Source organism: Xiphophorus couchianus, chromosome 22 (genome assembly GCF_001444195.1).
Source record: "Xiphophorus couchianus chromosome 22, X_couchianus-1.0, whole genome shotgun sequence".
Classification (NCBI taxonomy): domain Eukaryota; kingdom Metazoa; phylum Chordata; class Actinopteri; order Cyprinodontiformes; family Poeciliidae; genus Xiphophorus; species Xiphophorus couchianus.
Window position 1 is genome coordinate 7,067,540 of NC_040249.1, and position 18,246 is coordinate 7,085,785.

The following is an 18,246-nucleotide window of genomic DNA, read 5'->3' on the forward strand; positions in this document are numbered from 1 at the left end:
AACTAATATTTCTTTCAAATAACATGGTTTGAAGCACCTGATGATACTTATATTTCTGAAATTGCAATATCATTCATAAAGTTACAGAGTCAGGCTTGAATTAATAGATTTCTGGAAAAAATATTCAGTAAAACAGTTGATTGTCCCTGAAGGGCACTGCTTGATTTTGACATGCTCAGAAAGTAAATTTGAAAGCAAACTGAAGACTGTTGAGCAGTTTTTGCCAGGTGCTTCTATTAAACCTCATTTTGCCCTTGCTGGACTCCACATGAAAAACACAAGTTTTCTGGGGAAAGGTTTCTAGTTTTCTAGTGTCATTATTTATGTGGACAGGAAGAAACAGATTAATCACATTCCCACTCTTCTTTGCTTTCATTGAGTTTCTGCTTGAATTAAGAAAGCCATTGCATAGGTCTCTGAATGTAAAGCTTATCTTCTAATGAGAAAAAAAAGAGAAACTTTGCTGCTTTTTGGATTTAGTGAATCATTGGCTAAATTAAATGGCATAGTAACCATTAAAGTAACACATTCTGTATTTTCTATATTAACACATCACTGGTCGTGACAATATGGTATGTCACCAACTAGTAACAAGCACGTTTGCTGGGCTGTTATCAGTTCAGGCTTTGTCCTCTGCTCCTGTGATAAAAAGGTGAACGTTTTTGTTTGGAGTGCAGGATCTGTCCGGCTCGCTGGGCGCCGGTGATTTTTTTTTCCCGGTGGCCCTAATCCTCTTCCGTACCGTCCAGTTGAGGCGGTAATGCACAAAGTCTGTAAACTGCCATAAAACGCAACAGAAGAAGAAGATAACTACCGATGAATACGGATAAAATGGTTTTTCTGTAATGGTAAGTTGGTAACAACATTAACAACTTCCTCCTGGCTCTGATTAGAGCTTTTTGGAGGAAATGGATCCTTTCACAGATTATCTGCCTCATAATATGTTGTGAAGACATGGTGATAGTTTTACAAATGTGTAAAAAAAACATTCTTTCCAAAAACTTACAGCTTTTAACGTCAGTACTACTCTCTACTGGACTGTGGCCATGCCTTCCTTTCAAAGAAGCAACATAGCCATGGAGATAATGAGATATTTACTGCCACAAGTCATCATAACTTGGCACACATTTATCACAATAGCTCACCAGAGACCAAGTTGATTGTTTCTTCACTTTCCCCCGGAAGCAGCAGCTGGCAAAAATGGCGTCGTGAGGTAATTGGTCGTTAACAGTGACACCGCCCACAAGCTGAAGGCCCTGCTCCCTGTTTTCTTTTTTTCCTGTCTGCTCCAAACTTCCTGAGCCTCCTGGGGTCTCCTCAGTGTAGATGCTTGCATCGAGTCTCCTCAGATGAGACCTATTTTAGTTTAAAAAAATGACCGCCACAGGAGAGGGTGAAGATGAGGGGCAGTTTTTACGAACGGTGAGTCACAAACTATGTCAAACTTGGTAGAAGTCAAATTATTTTCAAAAGACCGTCTAATAGAAAAAGATAGTATTTATGTTTTTCGATATATTAACCTCCAGGTAACACATACAATTTATTTAAGGTCAAGATATAGTATTTTAATTTATTTCTAAGGATATCAGTTGAAAATCTTCATTTTCGTTTTGTATTAAATTAGCAATGTTTTCTTTTTTTTTTACATCAAATGTAAAAAAAAAAAAAGGTCCCAAATTCATTTAAATAACTGTTGCCTTACAACTCCTACTGGTTCTCTAATCTTTGTTTTTTGTAGTTATTGTGAGTAAAAAAGAAATAAAATACAAGCTGTTTTTTTTTGTTATTCTCACTACAAGATGTTATTCTTTTTGGTTGTCCTCTCAGACTTTGTAATCTTTACCTTCTGATAGTAGCTTGTCCTATGGAGGTAAGACAAAATCACATACAGATAACTTGGAGTAATTGTGTTTAATTGATCCATACTTTTGCTGCCATAAATGGTGTCTTTTATTCTTGACAAATCTTGTGTTTAGTTGGTAGATGGCAATAGAAATCTATGGTAACACTCCAATTTATGAAATACATTGCTTGATCAAGTTACATTTGTGAAACAGGTATTTTGCTGTACATAAGAAATATATTGGTTTTTTTCTGCCTCATGTCTTTTTTTTTTTTTTTTTATCAGAATGAGAAATCAGAAATTGCTTTAAATACAAGGTGCCTGTATAATAACCTTTTCTAAGATATGCAAACCGAACTGTGTAATTTCTTTCCTGTGCCAAAATTTGAGAAAAAAAATGTCCACTTTCAAAAACGTTTTCCGTTCCCTATTCCATTGCTCCATGGTGAATTTTGTCATGCTGGATGTACAGCTGAGCTAAGTCCTCAAGCCCATCAGAATGCCCCTCGCAACCTCAGCTCTGGGCAGTGTGTTCGACTGATTGCGTGCTCCTGCTGATATGAGGAGCGGAAAGACGGTCGAATCGGGGGGTCGGACAGAGCAGTACCTTCCAGATATGGCAGTGTGGACCGTGAGCACAGAGAGGTGTTGGCATTCCTGGTCATCTGTGATCCTTTTCTTGCACTTCTTTAAATAGATAGAGATGTCTAATTGGGTTGACGTGGTGCATGTGGCTTTTGAATGGAGATAAGATAGAAGGCATGTGGTCCAGATCTACTGTACATACAGTTTCAATAGAAATAAAATGCATCACCCATATCAGTGCTCTTTTCTGAAATATTTTCTTTCAGAATGTAAATCTGTTTTGCACACAATGTCTTGTTGTCATCTCTCTTTCTCTCTGTGTGTGTGTGCATGTGTTTGTGGTCTTTCTTTCCCTTCCTTAGGGAGATGAGGTGGTTTTGCAGAGCACCTTTACCTCCCATAACGAACATTTGAAGCTCTGTCTTGCTGCTGAAGGATTTGGCAGCAGGCTTTGCAGGCTTGAGCCCACTTCAAACTGCAAGGTACAAAGCTCCACCTGTTCCTCCTCACCTCCGAGGCGTTGCTCTTTGTCCTCTTTTCTGACACTAGTGGCAGTGATGACTTAAATAGTGTCTTTTTTTTTTGAGCTGTCTACGAAATAATATAAAATTATTTGTCTTTTATAATTTTGAAACATTTTGTTTTACAACTGATTGTATCTTATACTTTCATTTTTGCTAATTAATTAGGTGTAGTATCTTTTAAAAAAATGACAACAAAAATGTACAGTATACAATAATTTTGATTAAAACATTTTCATTTGCTAAAATGGCCAAAATTAATCCAATTTAGAATCTATATATTTAGAATATTTAGTGCTGTTCAATTGCATAAAATCAAATGAAAATGCTTTCAAAATGTGTGGGTTTAACATGGCAAGACGTGGAAAGGTTTTTCTATGTGAACATTTGCAGCTAAATCAAGCATATGCACACTTTAAATTATAGATTGATCAATCTTTTGGTTTGTATATGTCAATTTGTATTTGATTTGTTGTTACCTATTATATCATAGGAAAGGAAACAGGCTCACATGAAAGTAGTTTAGCAAGTGTTTGTGTTCTTTTATTTCCTGCCAGAATGTTCCTCCAGACTTGTCTGTGTGTGGCTTCATCCTGGCTCAGTGTCTCTCTGTTCGAGCCCTGCAGGAGACGCTGGCCCACAGCGAACAACTGGCAGCAGAGGTGAGAATCTGTTCCCTTCCTTTCGCTCTCAGTGAACCTTAATGAACGAATTTGCTGGCTTATGTTCTTGCAGTATAAGTCATAAGTTCAGATCCCTCCATTAGGCCTTTTTACACATCCAGATGTCTAGATTTCTTGCAAAAGTGTCTCAAACTTCTCATTCTTTCTAAGAAACGGCAGCTTCAATTCCCAATAGATAAAATATAGAAAACCAAAAGATCCAAAGCTTCAAAATTGTAGACGGAGGCTGATTTTATAGTGGCACTGTACATGTACATGGTTTTATTTTTAGGGGAGTAATGTTAAAATAAAAAGCACAAGATTTGTTTTGAAAGACTTTTTGGGCTGATTTTTAATTTTTTTAAATGTATATTTTCTCTACTTCTCAGTTTTTTGAAATTAAACAAATATATATTTTTTAATGATTTTAAACCGACTGATGGTGATTTACAGGCAAAAGCTGGAGTTGCCCATCGCACTCTGCTGTATGGCCAGGCAGTGATGTTCACACACTCCTTCAGTGGCATGGTGAGTTCAAGATTATTCTGTCAGAATTCAGATATTTACATACTGTAGAAAGAGACCCCACCATTAATATACAATCTGACTCTAGGTTGAAATATTCTTACTTTATGTAAGGATTGCCAAGTTTTTTCTCTTTTCAAAAATACTGATTTATTTATTTCCATTTCCCTTCAAGTATCTTAGTTGCTTGTCTTCGTCTCAGACTTCACCTGACAAGTTGGCGTTTGACGTGGGTCTGCAAGAGGATAAAGCAGGTATAATTTAAATTGTACCTGTCCTCATAATGTTTTCATTTGATGTATCATAGTCCTTTTTGCGGCTCTTCGCTTTGAGTTTTAGCCTGCAAGCTTCCTCTCATCTAAATTCTGCCCCTGGCTCAGGAGAGGCGTGTTGGTGGACTGTCCATCCGGCTTCCAGGCAGAGGTCAGAGGGTGAGAAGGTGCGTGTCGGAGATGACCTCATACTGGTCAGTGTCTCCTCTGAGAGATATCTGGTGAGTAAAGGAAGAAAAACTGCTTTTTATCTTTCTTAAAGTAGACCAAAGTCACACTGATGGAAATGGAAAAAATAATATTGGTTATAGAAGTGTAGAAGAGTTAAGAAAATAATACAATTAAAAATTTAGTGTTTTGTCTTTTTTTCCTTATGCTTTTATTTCTAGATTTTTTATTTCTCACTTATAGTCTTTCACTATCAGAAGCTATAATCTACAAAATTTCCATTGATTTCAATCAGAAGATGATGCCTCACTGTTTTGCTGATGAGGTGTTTTGCATAATTGCTTATGATAACAGTTATTGTGGCAGAAAAAAAATCAGAAGTTGTGTTTATTTCTGATGAGCCCATTTCTCATATTTTCTTTTTTTCCCCAGCATCTGTCCTTTGGCACTGTATCTGACAACAAAAGCCTGAGCGACAGTCTGATTGTCAGTGCCTCCTTCCAGCAGACTCTTTGGAGTGTTGCTCCCATCTGCTCTGGAGGTGCCATTGCTCAAGGCAAGTTTCTTTTCTTTTTGCTCTCTAAGCATGTTGATAAACAAAACATTTATTCTTTTTTTATATGTGAAAAAAAATTAGCTGAGTGTGTTGTGTTTAAGGAATGCAGTTGTTTTTCTGAACGAGCTCAAGTGCTTTGCCTTTTTGCAAGGCGAGTCTCTGTACACCATTCATGCGCATAGAAAATAGAAGAACTACAATAGTAATGGAAGAAATAATTATAAAAATTGAGTTAACTTGTAATCTCTACATAAAATACACATTATTATGCTCAGTAAAAACTGCAACATAGTTAGGACAAAATGAAAATAGACCTTTTTTTTTTTTCATTTTTCTTCTACTGGAAAACAGTATTTTCTTCACTGCATTTAAACCAGCCAACATACCCAGAATACCCTAAGTTTTTAGAGCATTTTCTCCAGAGCTGAGGAAAAGAGAGACTAAATGTCTCCCCTTATTTATACCAGATTCTGTAAACACTGAGGGAATGCTTCTCTTATGACCTAATGGTAATCAGGGGTCTCAAACTCCAGTCCTCGAGGGCCACTGCCCTGCAACTTTTAGATGTGCCTCTGCTGCACCAGACCTGAAAAGAATAATTAGGTTATTAGCAAGGCTCTGGAGAACTGATCTACACAAGGAGGAGGTAATTAAGCCATTTCATTCCAGTGTTTTGTACCTGTGGCACATCTAAAAACTGCAGGACTGCGGCCCTCGAGGACTGGAGTTTGAGACCCCTGGTATAGATGCTGCAATTGTGTTCAGGCCGAAGATAATTTAGTGTTTTACAGACCGTTAACAGGATTTTTAAATCTCTCCCGATACTCACAGGGAAGCCAGTGAAGTAATTTACTGACTGGTGTAACATGATTCATTTCCTGGGTATTAGTCAGACATCTGGCATCCAGATTTTAAATGAGTTGCACCTGTCTGATTGATTTTTTTACCCCAACAATAAAGACATTACATTAATGTGATCTATTTTAAATAAAAACCACGTGTCAATGTTATGTGACCTGAAATTATTTATTCTGTCAATCTTTTTAACTTAGGAGCTGACTAATTTAGGAATCCAGTGTTTATTAAATCTTAGTTAGGGCTGCACCATATTAGGAAAATCTGTTAATGGTATAATCTTGTTCAACATTGTGATAACAGAATTTTCAGCTAACACATTTTCCTGTTTTGTGTTTGCTTGAGTGAGTCTCACTGGTCAAATAAACAATTTATATGCAAATTGTTAATGCATAATCATTTGAAATAATAACCTAGCAAATATTGCTTCTACTCTGTCCTTTTTGATTACAGTGTTGCATACATTGACGTTGAGATGAGAATTGTGGTTTGATATTTTTGCCAGCTCTACTTTGAGTCCATAACTGTCCACAGTTTTCTTGCATGCTGATCTCTGAGCATGCAAATCCTAAATTTAATATAAATGTTACAAATATAGAAGGATTTCTAACAAAAATGTGGCTGTTGTGATTATGCCAGTTTTTTGCATTGTGTAACAAGGTAGCCTTTCGCGGTTGGATTTTACAGTGAGGATGAAGCTTTGAGGCAGAGTCAGGTGGAAAACAGCAGTGGTTTATTCTTCACACAAAGTCAACAACACTTCACAGGTGAAACTGAGGTCTTAAATAGTCCCAGCTGTGACAGACCAAACCACCTTTAATTCACAGGGGAATCTCAATTCATCAATATCCACTTATTTAATTAAAATACCTTTTACTAAATACAAACATTTCCATTTACTTTTTCTAAATATTTTATGTTTTATCATTACACCATATGAAACACCACAAAACCCATAAACAATCCCCCCCCACACTTTTCAATGGCCTCTCCCGGAGACTATATATGGTGTCTGGACCCCTGGGGCAGTATTTGTCCAAACACCCTGGAGAGGACACAGAAAAGACAGGTGAGTCACTCTACATTAGCACTCCACACCCAACAGATTATGCACAACACATTTGCTCAGTTTTACCCACCAGTAGTTCATTGCTCTGAGTAACAATTATCCTCCCTCCACAGGCAACCACCTCACTCGTCAATGAGGAGCAGCTGTGCAGCGCCCAGAACAAAAGGCTACATGCTAATCTCTAAAAATACTCAATAAATACAATTAAAACTTCTTGTGTGCAAATTGTTATTGACGTACAAATCTATGCTTAAAGTTCTGTGCTAAATAAAATGCTTGTTAATAAAGTGCAAAAAGTACTTTTAAAAGTGCTATACAGTGATTTCAGTAAAATAGTCTCAGTAATGAAGATCTCTTCATTCTTGTGTAATGAAGATCTCTTCATTACACATTGTTAATCTAAAATCTCTCATATGATCATAACCATTGTGTACAAATAGTGTTACTGCTAAATTTGCCTTTAGAGATTTTCTTCTATAAATGTATAACTCCACTTTGAAAATCAAGAGAGAAGTCATAAATATGATTCTCATGTGGAGTCTTTAGATGCGCTACAAAAGGACTAAATTAAGAATATTAAATTGGATAAATCCCTCTGTTGAAGTTTCCAGGAGCAGCATTATGTGATTGTATATTTTTTATTACTAAAAGCAATGTAATTGCTTTAGGAAGAGGCAGAGGAGTTAGACTTTTTAAATTTTTTTTATAAAAGCAGACTACTCATGTTATAGTTTTAGGACATGTCAGCTTTAATAAATATGCAAATACATATTTTTTTCCTGAAAGTTCAATTTAAAAAAGAAACAGAACCCCCTTGAAAAATACTTCAATTTGAACTTTTTTTTAATCTCACTTGCTCAAGAATTAGCATCCCATTTTTCTCAATAAAATAAAATAAAAATATGTCTTTCTCAAACTTGTAAAGCACAAAAACAACTTTCCAGATGTATGTTATCTGCTTTATTTCTACCACGGATGTTCTTATGAACTCAAAGTCTAAACTGATGAAAAAATGACTTGTGTTCAGTCAGAACTGTATTTACAATTTCTTTTGGTATAGACAGCGATTCCAAATAACCTGATGATGTAAAATATTGTTTTTCTTTTTCCAGGCTATCTAAAAGGGGGAGAAACATTGCGTCTGCTCCACAGCCATAGTGATGCTTGTCTGACTATTCCTTGTTCAAAGCAGGGAGAGGAGCTTCAAAGGTCCTTTAAAACACACTTCTTTTCATATTAGTTTGAGAATAAATAAATAAGAAAAACATTGCTTGCCTCTCTAACTGCAGCTGCTTTCCTAATCTAGAGTGATGCATTATGAGACTGGATCAGTGTCTGGTCATGGACGGTCCCTCTGGAGGCTGGAAATTCTGCGTGTTGCGTAAGTAAATTGAAGATTTTAGAATAATTCTGTCACTCTTGAAACATACATTTTGCTTTTTTGGATATGCCATGAGGAAATTGTTATATTTCTGTATTAATATTTCCTAGGTGGAGTGGGAGGCACACATGTTGGGGCGAGCCTTTTCGCCTGTGCCACGTAACAACGGGGAAGTACCTGGGTCTGATGGAGGAAAAAGGATTGCACCTAGTAGATCGGGACAAGGCCGACATCAAGACAACCTCCTTCTGCTTCCGATCATCAAAGGTCAATTAAATAATTAGAAACACATTGGATGTTTTTAAGACTTTTTAATTACATGTAAAGTGCCTTACAAAATGGTGCAATGCAGTGTATAAAAATTATATTGAGGAAGAAGAATTTACATGTTATAAACTTTTTTTTTTCATTAAAATATTTTCTGGCAGGACAAACTTGATGCTGGCAAAAACACAAATACTGACTGCATGGGAATCCCAGAAATCAAATATGGAGACTCGATGTGTTACCTTCAGCATCTGTACTCAGGACTGTGGCTAACCTATCAAGCTACAGATGTCAAATGCCGCCTGGGTGGAAATCTGCGCAAGGTACAACTTTATGTTTCTTAATTTCCTTTTCTTTTACTTTTGGTGAAGACGGTGGCTCTTCATGAACCCAAAACATAAGTCTGCTTTTTGACCACAGCAGGATTTGAATGGATCTGAATTTTTTATTTTTTTTGTCAGGCCATTTTGCACAGCGAGGGTCACATGGACGATGGACTGACGTTATCTCGCTCTCAGAGAGAAGAATCTCACACTGCCGGACTCATCCGGAACACTGTCTCTTTGTTTACTCACTTTATAAGGTTCTTGATTCACGGCCATTCTGTAGTTTGAGAACAGAGGAAAGACAGACCTGTGCTTAAAGAGTCAAGAGTTTACGTTGTGGTTTACAGTTTCAGTTCTGAAAGTGTTTGTTTGAACACACGCTGAGAAAATCGGCAGATTAGTTTTTCATATAGGCCTCAGATTTGTTTGTTTGATGATCTGAAACATTTAAATGTGTGACAACAAAGCAAAAAATTTAATGTCCTCAAAACTAAGTTTTTAGTACAGTAAAACACTCATGGTCCAAACTGTATTGTCCTTTCTCATTTCTATTAAATATTTTCAAACTTTTTTTGTCATCATGTGGAATGATGTAAGACAATCTGCCTCTCCTTTAGGAAACTCGACAGTTTTAGTCATGAAGGAAGCCTCTCCTCACTCTGTCTGCCAATGAAGACAGTAACCTGCAGCCTCCAGGATCTCATCAAGTACTTCCAGTCTCCACTTGATGAGCAAAGCCATGAAGATAAACAGAAAAAGATGGCTGCTCTTAGGAAGCGCCAGAATATGTATAAAGAAGAGGTAGAAATACAATATAGCTATAGTTCTTTCTGTTTTATTTTTTTCTCAGAGTAACTAAACACATAGTCTTTGTTCTTCTTAGGGTGTAATAGATCTGGTCTTAGATTGCATTGATCATCTGCACCACTACAGTAGTGATTCTTATATAACCGATGCTACTCAGTGGGAGGCCGTCGTCTACTTGTTCTACGAGTTACTTGGTAAGAATTTTAAAAATAATAATACTCATTCTGGTCCAATGTTAACTTTTTAAAGTCAACCACCTGGCTCTCATTTTTTTCGCTTTCTGTGTACTTATCTGTGAATAATTCATTCAGGTTGCCCGACTGTCTTTTTCTTTTTTAGCTGCTTTGATCCGTGGGAACCATGTAAACTGTGCTCATTTCTCAAGCTCCGTGGACTGGCTCATAGGCAGACTGGACCATCTAGAGGCATCTTCTGGTCGGCTTGATTTGGACTTTTTTTTTTTCTACCCAGTTGCTACACTTGTATTCTATGCAATTTTTTTCTTAAAAATATAGACGTTAAAACAGCATTTCTGTTATATTGTAATGTTTCTTACCATTCCTAGGAGTCTTGGAAGTTCTGCACTGTGTTCTTGTAGAGAGTCCTGAGGCAATAAATGTCATAAAAGATGGACACATTCAATCTATTATCTCGTTTCTGGAAAAGCATGGGCACAACAACAAGGTAGAAAACCTTTTTCAATTGCTTTGGATTTAAATCTTGAGCAACCATGACTGTTTTCTAATAGTCTTTGAAAAGTAAAGTGCTGACACAGAACTAGTTCGAGACATTTTTAAAAATGACTCTTTTCTTAAGTCAGTCAGACTTAAAGAAATGGGATTCCATACTTTTCTGTTTCTTGAAATGTGGCATACCATTCTACGTAAAAACTGTAAATAGATAATCATTGGATCTTTTAGCAGGATGGCAATCAAAAACAAATCTACCCAGTAATTGTTAATAAGGAACTAAATCAAATCTCTTCCAAAGCAATCTCAGTTCTCAAACCTAAATCCCAAAGAGAAGCTGTGATGTAAGAGAGGAGTCAGGACTCTGGATGATCTACAGAGAACGTGTACAGAGGAAAAAGTAGAGATCCTTCTCTCTGTTAGGTCAACTCTGTAAATTGCTATTGGAAAGCTGTTCTTTTAGGGGGGACAAAGTTTTACAAAAGCATGGCCAACAAACCTTTTGATATTAGTAAAACAATTATCTATTAATGTAAAATTTATTTTGTTCTGCCTTAAGTAAATTTTCTGAAATTAAAGCTTTCTAAAATGTTTCTATGATATAGTACTGCTAGCCTAAAATATTTATTTTCTTTTATTTATTTTGAGACGTATTATATGTATTTCTAAAAGTTTACCAAATAACATAAGAGAAAGTTGAAAGCAGCTTTAAGAAAAATTGGTGATCTTTAGCCTGAATCACATTAACTTATTGAGGTGTCGTTGCGTCAAGTGCTGACTGGTTGTGTTGCAGGTGCTGGAGGTTCTGTGCTCACTGTGTGTGTGCCATGGTGTGGCAGTGCGCTCCAATCAGAACCTCATCTGTGACAGCTTGCTGCCAGACAGAGATTTGCTACTTCAGACGCGACTGACTAATCAGGTCACCAGGTACTCCATAAGGTTTTCCTTCAAATGAGACTTGATTTATTAATTTATTTAAGAGTGTTATTTGTCTCCGAGTCCTCCTTCTGTCAACGTGTCCTTTTTCATTTACTCTGAGTTTCACTGCATGTAGACGTATTTGGAGTTTTGTCAGTTTGTGTCATTCACAACTCATAAAAATCACAAAACAAAGGCGGTTTTTCTGTAATTTGTCAGATAAAAATAGGGTTTAAAAAACACCATAATAATACTTTGTAGTCTTCAATCTTTCCTTGTTTTTCTCTCTGAAATGTTAATTTATTGTCTTATCTTTTGTACCTCTTGGCCTTTGCTGAAAATGTCTTTTCATTTCAGTTAATTGTTTGTTTTTTTGGGGGGTTTATTTTCTACTCCTTTTTTCTGAACAGATCACACTCAGGCACTTATTAAAATATTACTTTAGTTTCAATTTTGGTTCCAACTCATTACAAAAACTAGATCCAAAAGCATCCCATTTTGAAAGCGTACTATTATTTTGTTCTTATTGTAGAAATAAGATGTATAAATCAATCCAACTTCATTGAATAATTGCGTTTAACAATTGTGACTGTGGTGATTTTTGCTTTATGATCAAGTAGCTCCATATCGTTCGTGTTACAGGTGTAAATCCTAACCTTTCCACTGGGACACTGGTGTAGATATTTGTTGCCTGAGGTGATATGAGCCATCTCAGTTAATCTGTGAACACATTTTAATCAGTTCATCATCTTTCATGTTCTTCTTCTTCCTTTGAATTTTTGCCCCACTGTGCCAATCTGATCTTAAAAGGCAGTTTCCTTTTTGCCTGTTTTCCTTTGGGGTTTTATGATGTTTTAGCTTTTCAATCTGTACTTTCTTGAAAACTAGCAGAATTGCTTTTTTTATGTTCTTTTTTTTCCTCTCTCCGAGTGTACATCTATCTCTGTTTAATCATGCATGCACCTCAGAAGTCCATTCCCCTGCCTTTCTTCTTCCAGCTATCGTAGTTTACCATCTTCCTTGCCCTCCACATTTTTACTCAGCTATAAGAATATCTTTTTTTTAAATGTTTTGACTCATCTTATACAATTTTTCCAAGTCAAACTTAATATTCTGCTTGATTAATGGAGTATAAAGAGAAACCTTTTAACTGGTTAAAGTAGTCTACATTTCTTAAGCAATCAAGTGAGAGCACACAGCCATTAAATGCTTATGAATGAATTCGTATTTGCTCACAGAGCACATAAAGTTGACAGGAGTGAAGTTTTTCTTTGTAGTGTAATTGACTTTTCAATACTTGCTATTTTCAAGTTAAGAGTGTATTGAAGAGCATCGATATCTCTCTGTGGCTAGAAAAAACACATCAACTTTGTATGAAAGATGGCTTTGTGTTTGAGCTGATAATTCTGTGAAGAAGATAACATTGTTGACTTCTCACCAATCATGTTTTAAAAAGACGTCAACAGAGTAAAAAATGAAATCACGTTTTCTAAAATCTTTTCTTCTCTGGGACTCAGTTAAATTAATTTAACTGCTTAATCATCTGTGTATGTTATCATTTTATTTATTTATTTTTACTAAATTCTCATACTTTTTTAATTAAAAAGATGCTCCGTTTTACAAAATGGATGTGCTAGTTTACCCCCAGTTTGCAGAGCGGAAGTAACTTCTCAGAACGTGGTTTTAGGACATTTATCTAGACAGGTGGAAGAAATGGAACAAACAGGAACCAGAGTGTAGCAATTTACAGAAAACGTATTTAAATAGTTGCAGACAGTAGCTTCACATACTGTAAGTGTTTTTTTATTAGTAAAAAAAAATACTAACTAAATGACATTTACTTGAATTGGTTTAGATGGCAAAAATATCCACACTTTGTGTGAGAAACCTACCACTCAGAAACAGACACATTAAAAAACCTCTTGGAAAAATTATTTAAATATGTGATGGTATCACTCACTGATATAACCTATTGGTGAACATGTACTCATTGGGACTTTTTCCACCGATGCAATTGAATTTATTCAAGAACAGACATTTATTGATGAAATTTGAGCCTGAACATTTTTTTCACACGGTGCTACTTATTTCATGCAGTTGACTTATTCTTAAAAAGCAAGTGATCGTGACTTTGGTTTGATTCAGTGATCAGAAATGTGTTTCCCAAATGCTCTGTCACTATTAGTTCCCCCTATTCTTTCAACATGCATTCACTGAACAAGGTCTAACTATCGACTACTGTCACATTTGGACAAATATCTCTATACTGCTAAATTAAAAAATTATACTATTCAATAATCTTTTGTTTTCTTTGCCCTTTCTTTCCTTCTTCAACACCCCCACTGCAGCATGAGAGCAAACATCTTCCTGGCGATGGGAGAGGCCTCGGCTCAGCATCGGAGGTGGTACTATGAGTTGGTCGTTGATCACGCTGACCCGTTCCTCACAGCTGAACCGACACACCTGCGTGTTGGCTGGGCCTTCACCGAAGGCTACCTGCCCATGCCCACAGGAGGAGAGGGCTGGGGGGGCAATGGAGTTGGAGATGACCTCTATTCGTTTGGCTTTGATGGGCTACACCTGTGGTCAGGTGAGTAAGAGAAAGTCCTTATGATGTACGTTTTGGGGAACTGCATAACTTCGGTGTGGTTTTGTAATCCCAGTTTATTGTCGTTAGTATCACTGTCAGAATATATATTCATATCAATTTATTACATTCATATCACAGTAGATTTGTACATCATTTGAAAGATGCTTTGCATTAGCAATAAAGTTTGCAAAGTGAAACCTGTGTATAGCTTCATTACACAGGGAGGGCTATTTTCTTGTTTGTTCCCAAAACAGACTCGTGACATAAAATATCTCTGATAAAAATCTATTTTTATTCATCCTATGCAATGTTAAAATTTTCAGATTTTTTAAACATTTTTTAGTTGGAAGCCAGTATCACCTAAATAAAAAGATGAAACACACCACTGCACATATTTAATGTATATAATATGAATTTTAAAAAGTGAATGTATCACTGTGAGAAATCTGAAGTATTTCGAGTAAATTATTAGTCTTGGTGTAAGTGCAAACATATTATTAAGGAATGACATCAGTCTATGGAGCACGTTCATTGCAAATTCCTATGAAAGAAAATGACAAATGATTAAGGACCAAACATTTTTAATATACATATTTGCATTAACCTTTATCGCCTATTTAGTCAGTGTGAGATAAATGCTACATCTTAATACACATTAAATTTTTCGTGCAGTAATCACTTTCTAGTGACCTGATCCTGCCTGACCTGAATTTCAGGTTGTGTGGGCCGTAAAGTCAGTTCCCCCTTCTCTCATCTGCTGAAAGATAATGATGTGGTTAGCTGCTGTCTCGACCTCACGGTTCCATGCATCTCCTTCCGGGTTAACGGTCTGCCGGTGCAAGGCATGCTGGAGAACTTCAATGCTAATGGACTTCTGTATCCTGTGGTCAGCTTCTCAGCTGGAGTCAGGTCAGCAGTGTTAAAATCCTTAAACTGATCTCTCTCTCCCATCCAGTTTGAGTTAATGTTCTGTTTTTTTTTTTATTTTAATTGTATATTAATGACAAATAAATGTAAATGTACTGTAATAAGACTTAGTTTTTTGCTTATCGAAAACCATTGCTGCCTTTTTTTGTCCTTTTCCTGAACATCAGGGTTCATTTTCTGTTTGGCGGGGGACATGGAGAGTTTCGCTTCCTGCCCCCACCAGGCTATGCTTCATGCTCTGAGGCTTTGCTCCCCAAAGTCAAACTGAGGGTAGAGCCGTGTCAGAAATATATCTCGGACTGTGAAGAGGGAAAAAAAGAGCTCATTGGCCCCTCGGTGCCAGTCACTCCAGTTACCTTCACCCCCACTCCAGTAGACATCAGCAAGGTAACATCCAGCACACACAGGCATATTTTTCATCTAAAGAAAGCCACATTTAGTAAAAATGTCATGCTAAACAAATATTCCCACTCAATTTGAAGTTACTATGCTGTTCACTGGGCACTGTACTTTGACTCGGATACTCTTCTCCACAAATCATGCAGGTTATGTCTGTAGGATGGCATAAGTTCCGGTATACATACAAGTCCAGCTTGTATGTATGAATTTTGAAGCATGTGCCTCTTAATCTGTTTTGATGTTAAACTGGCAATTCACTGTGGAATGACTTCGGTCTCCCAGCATTTCTAGCTTGATAAGCTCTAGCCTGAATTAAGTTGCAGTAGTGCATTGACAGCGATTGGCCTGTTTTAGGTTGTGTTACCTCCACAACTTGAAGACATCCGAGAAAAAATGGCAGAAAATTTTCATGAACTCTGGGCAAAGGACAGAATTGACCTCGGCTGGACAAATGGACCAGTAAGGAAATTTTTTTTTTTTTTTTTTTAAAGTTTAACTAACTCCTGTGCTTCAGTTCTGCTTTTTGGCATGAAATAGCAAACGTTTGTTGTCAAACAGGTGAAAGACGAAGGTAAACGACACGACCCTTGTCTCATGGAGTTCTCCAAGCTTCCAGAGCAGGAGAGAAACCAGAACCTTCAAATGGCTGAGGACATACTTAAGTGAGCTCCAACACTTCAAAACATAAAATGAAAAACTGATTCAAATCAAAACCTTGCTGTACTTTAAACAGTTTAAATCTTAAGAACTGCCTTCTCTGTTACTGAGTGCTTCTCTTCTTCCATTGGAGGACGGTGCTTGCCCTTGGTTTCCACATTGGTTTGGCAGATGACCACGCTGAGGAACGCATCAAATACATGCGACTACACACAAAGTAATCATTTTAAGTTTGTATTCAGAATGCAATATCCTGGTGTCATAACAGTCAAGTTAGATTTTTGATAGAGCTAAACGCTTGATGCTAAGTGTTCAGATTAGATTTTTCCTCTGTCATCTGTTTCAGGTATGAGTTGCCGTGCGGCTACAGGCCTGCACCAATAGATCTAAGACATATTACTCTCAGTTCAGCTGACAAGGACGTGGTTACCCTGTTGGCAGAGAACCATCATAATATCTGGGCCAGAGAGCGCATCAAACAGGGATGGACCTATGGACCTGAGCAGGTGCTATTTTTTTGTGATCTTTTTGTAGTGGTTGTATACAGGTGCAACTCAGCACCTTAGAATGCCATTAAAGTTGATTTATTTCACTAATTCTATTCAAATGGTCAAATTCAAAGCAAATGTAATCATTACATATAGAGTGAAATCGTTGGGCATTTATTTCTGCTAATTTCAATGATTAACACTTACAGCTAATGAAAGCCAGAATTTATTTTCCTAATAAATTACATTACATAACACCAATGAAAAGGATATTAACAGAGAAATGTTGCAAGCTCGGGTAGAGGAAGGGATTTTCTACTCTGACACACTCATTCATTCATGTTAAATGATTCATCTGGCTAACATTGTAATGCTTTTGAACCAATTATATGATTTGTATAACATCCAAAGCAGTTGAGTACTTTGGACACCACTCAGATGCTACAAACCACACACGAGTTGGGGTCACATTTGTCATAGGATATTCTATTGGTTTAGATCAGGCCAGTTTGTTTGTCGGTCAAGCACTGATATTAAATCAGGTATTGATAATTTACCCAGTTTGTTCAGGTACCAAGACCTGCTGAAAAATGTAATCATTATGTTTTATAAAACCTGTAGCTTATGATGGAGAGGGCACCAACATCAGTAAACAATGAGGCGTTTCAAATCATTTGCTGCCTGTAGAAATGTCATTGAACTTGGACTCTGTGCCGCTCTTGTCATCCTCCACACCTCAAAATCTTGTCACTTTAACCAGCGGAGGCTTAGTATTAAGAAGGAGGCATGACAACAAACTGAAGCTGAGGTGGATTTATGGAAGAACTGACGGGCAGATTTGCGCCAAATACCATTATACAGTGACAGAAAGCAGCTGGGTTTTATACCCTGAGCAGTTTCACCGGACATACCAAGAAAAGGGTTAAAAAATAACAATAAATTAACAGTATTTATAAAAACACAATGCCAAAACAATAAATGGTACCAATAAATATCTACAGGCATACACATCCTAACAACTAAGCTAACCTGAAGTCAATCAAAGAATAAATGTAACTGAACAGAACTCCTTGGAGCATTACTTATTTAATACAATTTAAGACAATTCTGGGTTTTCTTCAGCTTTAACCATTGAAATGAATCGACACAAACCCTTGGAACAGATGATCTTGTGTGTTGATATTAGTTTTTGAATTAAATTACTAAAATAAATGTATTTTCAAAGTTATTTCAATTTTACATCCAACTGTCCTGCAGCAGTACAAGCACAATTCATAGTTTAACATGTTTTAATTAAATTCAGAATTGTACAATTAAAAATAATTCCACCAAGTTTGTGCAAAGAAAGTGATCCGTTTTCTCAAGGCTAACATCGTTCAAGGTTTTTCAGGCATAATTTGTTTCCTGTTTTGCTCTTTACCAATCCTGTATTTTAAATTTTTTTTTAAGGATGTAAAGGGGAAACGGAGTCCTCATCTCGTGCCTTACAGCCTTGTTGATGAAAGGATGAGGAAAGCAGGCATGGAGAGTGTGAGAGGGGCCGTCCGTCTCCTGCTGGCATTTGGCTACAGCCTGGAGTCCCTAAGCCAGGAACAGAGTATGAACCAAAGCCCAAATTAAATGTGTAAACACTGTAGGTGATGTCAAGGAATGGCTAACTTATAAAACTAAATGAAAACTCCCAAATTACCATTTTTAAATTATGGTTCATTGCTGTGACATCTATGAGCTTTGCAAAGAT

General features: G+C 36.7%; 1 protein-coding gene across 1 annotated transcript in view; it reads left to right on the forward strand.

Annotated features, from left to right (window-relative positions):
* The first annotated feature begins 2,402 nt into the window (after positions 1 to 2,402).
* Positions 2,403 to 18,246, forward strand: part of ryr2b (ryanodine receptor 2b (cardiac)) — a 79,949-nt gene continuing 64,105 nt past the window's right edge. Inside the window, exons 1-25 of the mRNA XM_028006664.1 lie at positions 2,403 to 2,474; positions 2,791 to 2,910; positions 3,507 to 3,611; positions 4,065 to 4,139; positions 4,312 to 4,390; positions 4,517 to 4,629; positions 5,009 to 5,132; positions 8,169 to 8,265; positions 8,363 to 8,437; positions 8,548 to 8,704; positions 8,866 to 9,027; positions 9,166 to 9,287; positions 9,648 to 9,831; positions 9,914 to 10,031; positions 10,177 to 10,272; positions 10,403 to 10,521; positions 11,320 to 11,453; positions 13,793 to 14,034; positions 14,751 to 14,943; positions 15,129 to 15,348; positions 15,715 to 15,819; positions 15,919 to 16,022; positions 16,151 to 16,234; positions 16,364 to 16,523; positions 17,955 to 18,102. Coding sequence (XP_027862465.1) covers positions 2,403 to 2,474; positions 2,791 to 2,910; positions 3,507 to 3,611; positions 4,065 to 4,139; positions 4,312 to 4,390; positions 4,517 to 4,629; positions 5,009 to 5,132; positions 8,169 to 8,265; positions 8,363 to 8,437; positions 8,548 to 8,704; positions 8,866 to 9,027; positions 9,166 to 9,287; positions 9,648 to 9,831; positions 9,914 to 10,031; positions 10,177 to 10,272; positions 10,403 to 10,521; positions 11,320 to 11,453; positions 13,793 to 14,034; positions 14,751 to 14,943; positions 15,129 to 15,348; positions 15,715 to 15,819; positions 15,919 to 16,022; positions 16,151 to 16,234; positions 16,364 to 16,523; positions 17,955 to 18,102 — 3,208 coding nt within the window. The remainder of the gene's footprint in view (positions 2,475 to 2,790; positions 2,911 to 3,506; positions 3,612 to 4,064; positions 4,140 to 4,311; positions 4,391 to 4,516; positions 4,630 to 5,008; positions 5,133 to 8,168; positions 8,266 to 8,362; positions 8,438 to 8,547; positions 8,705 to 8,865; positions 9,028 to 9,165; positions 9,288 to 9,647; positions 9,832 to 9,913; positions 10,032 to 10,176; positions 10,273 to 10,402; positions 10,522 to 11,319; positions 11,454 to 13,792; positions 14,035 to 14,750; positions 14,944 to 15,128; positions 15,349 to 15,714; positions 15,820 to 15,918; positions 16,023 to 16,150; positions 16,235 to 16,363; positions 16,524 to 17,954; positions 18,103 to 18,246) is intronic.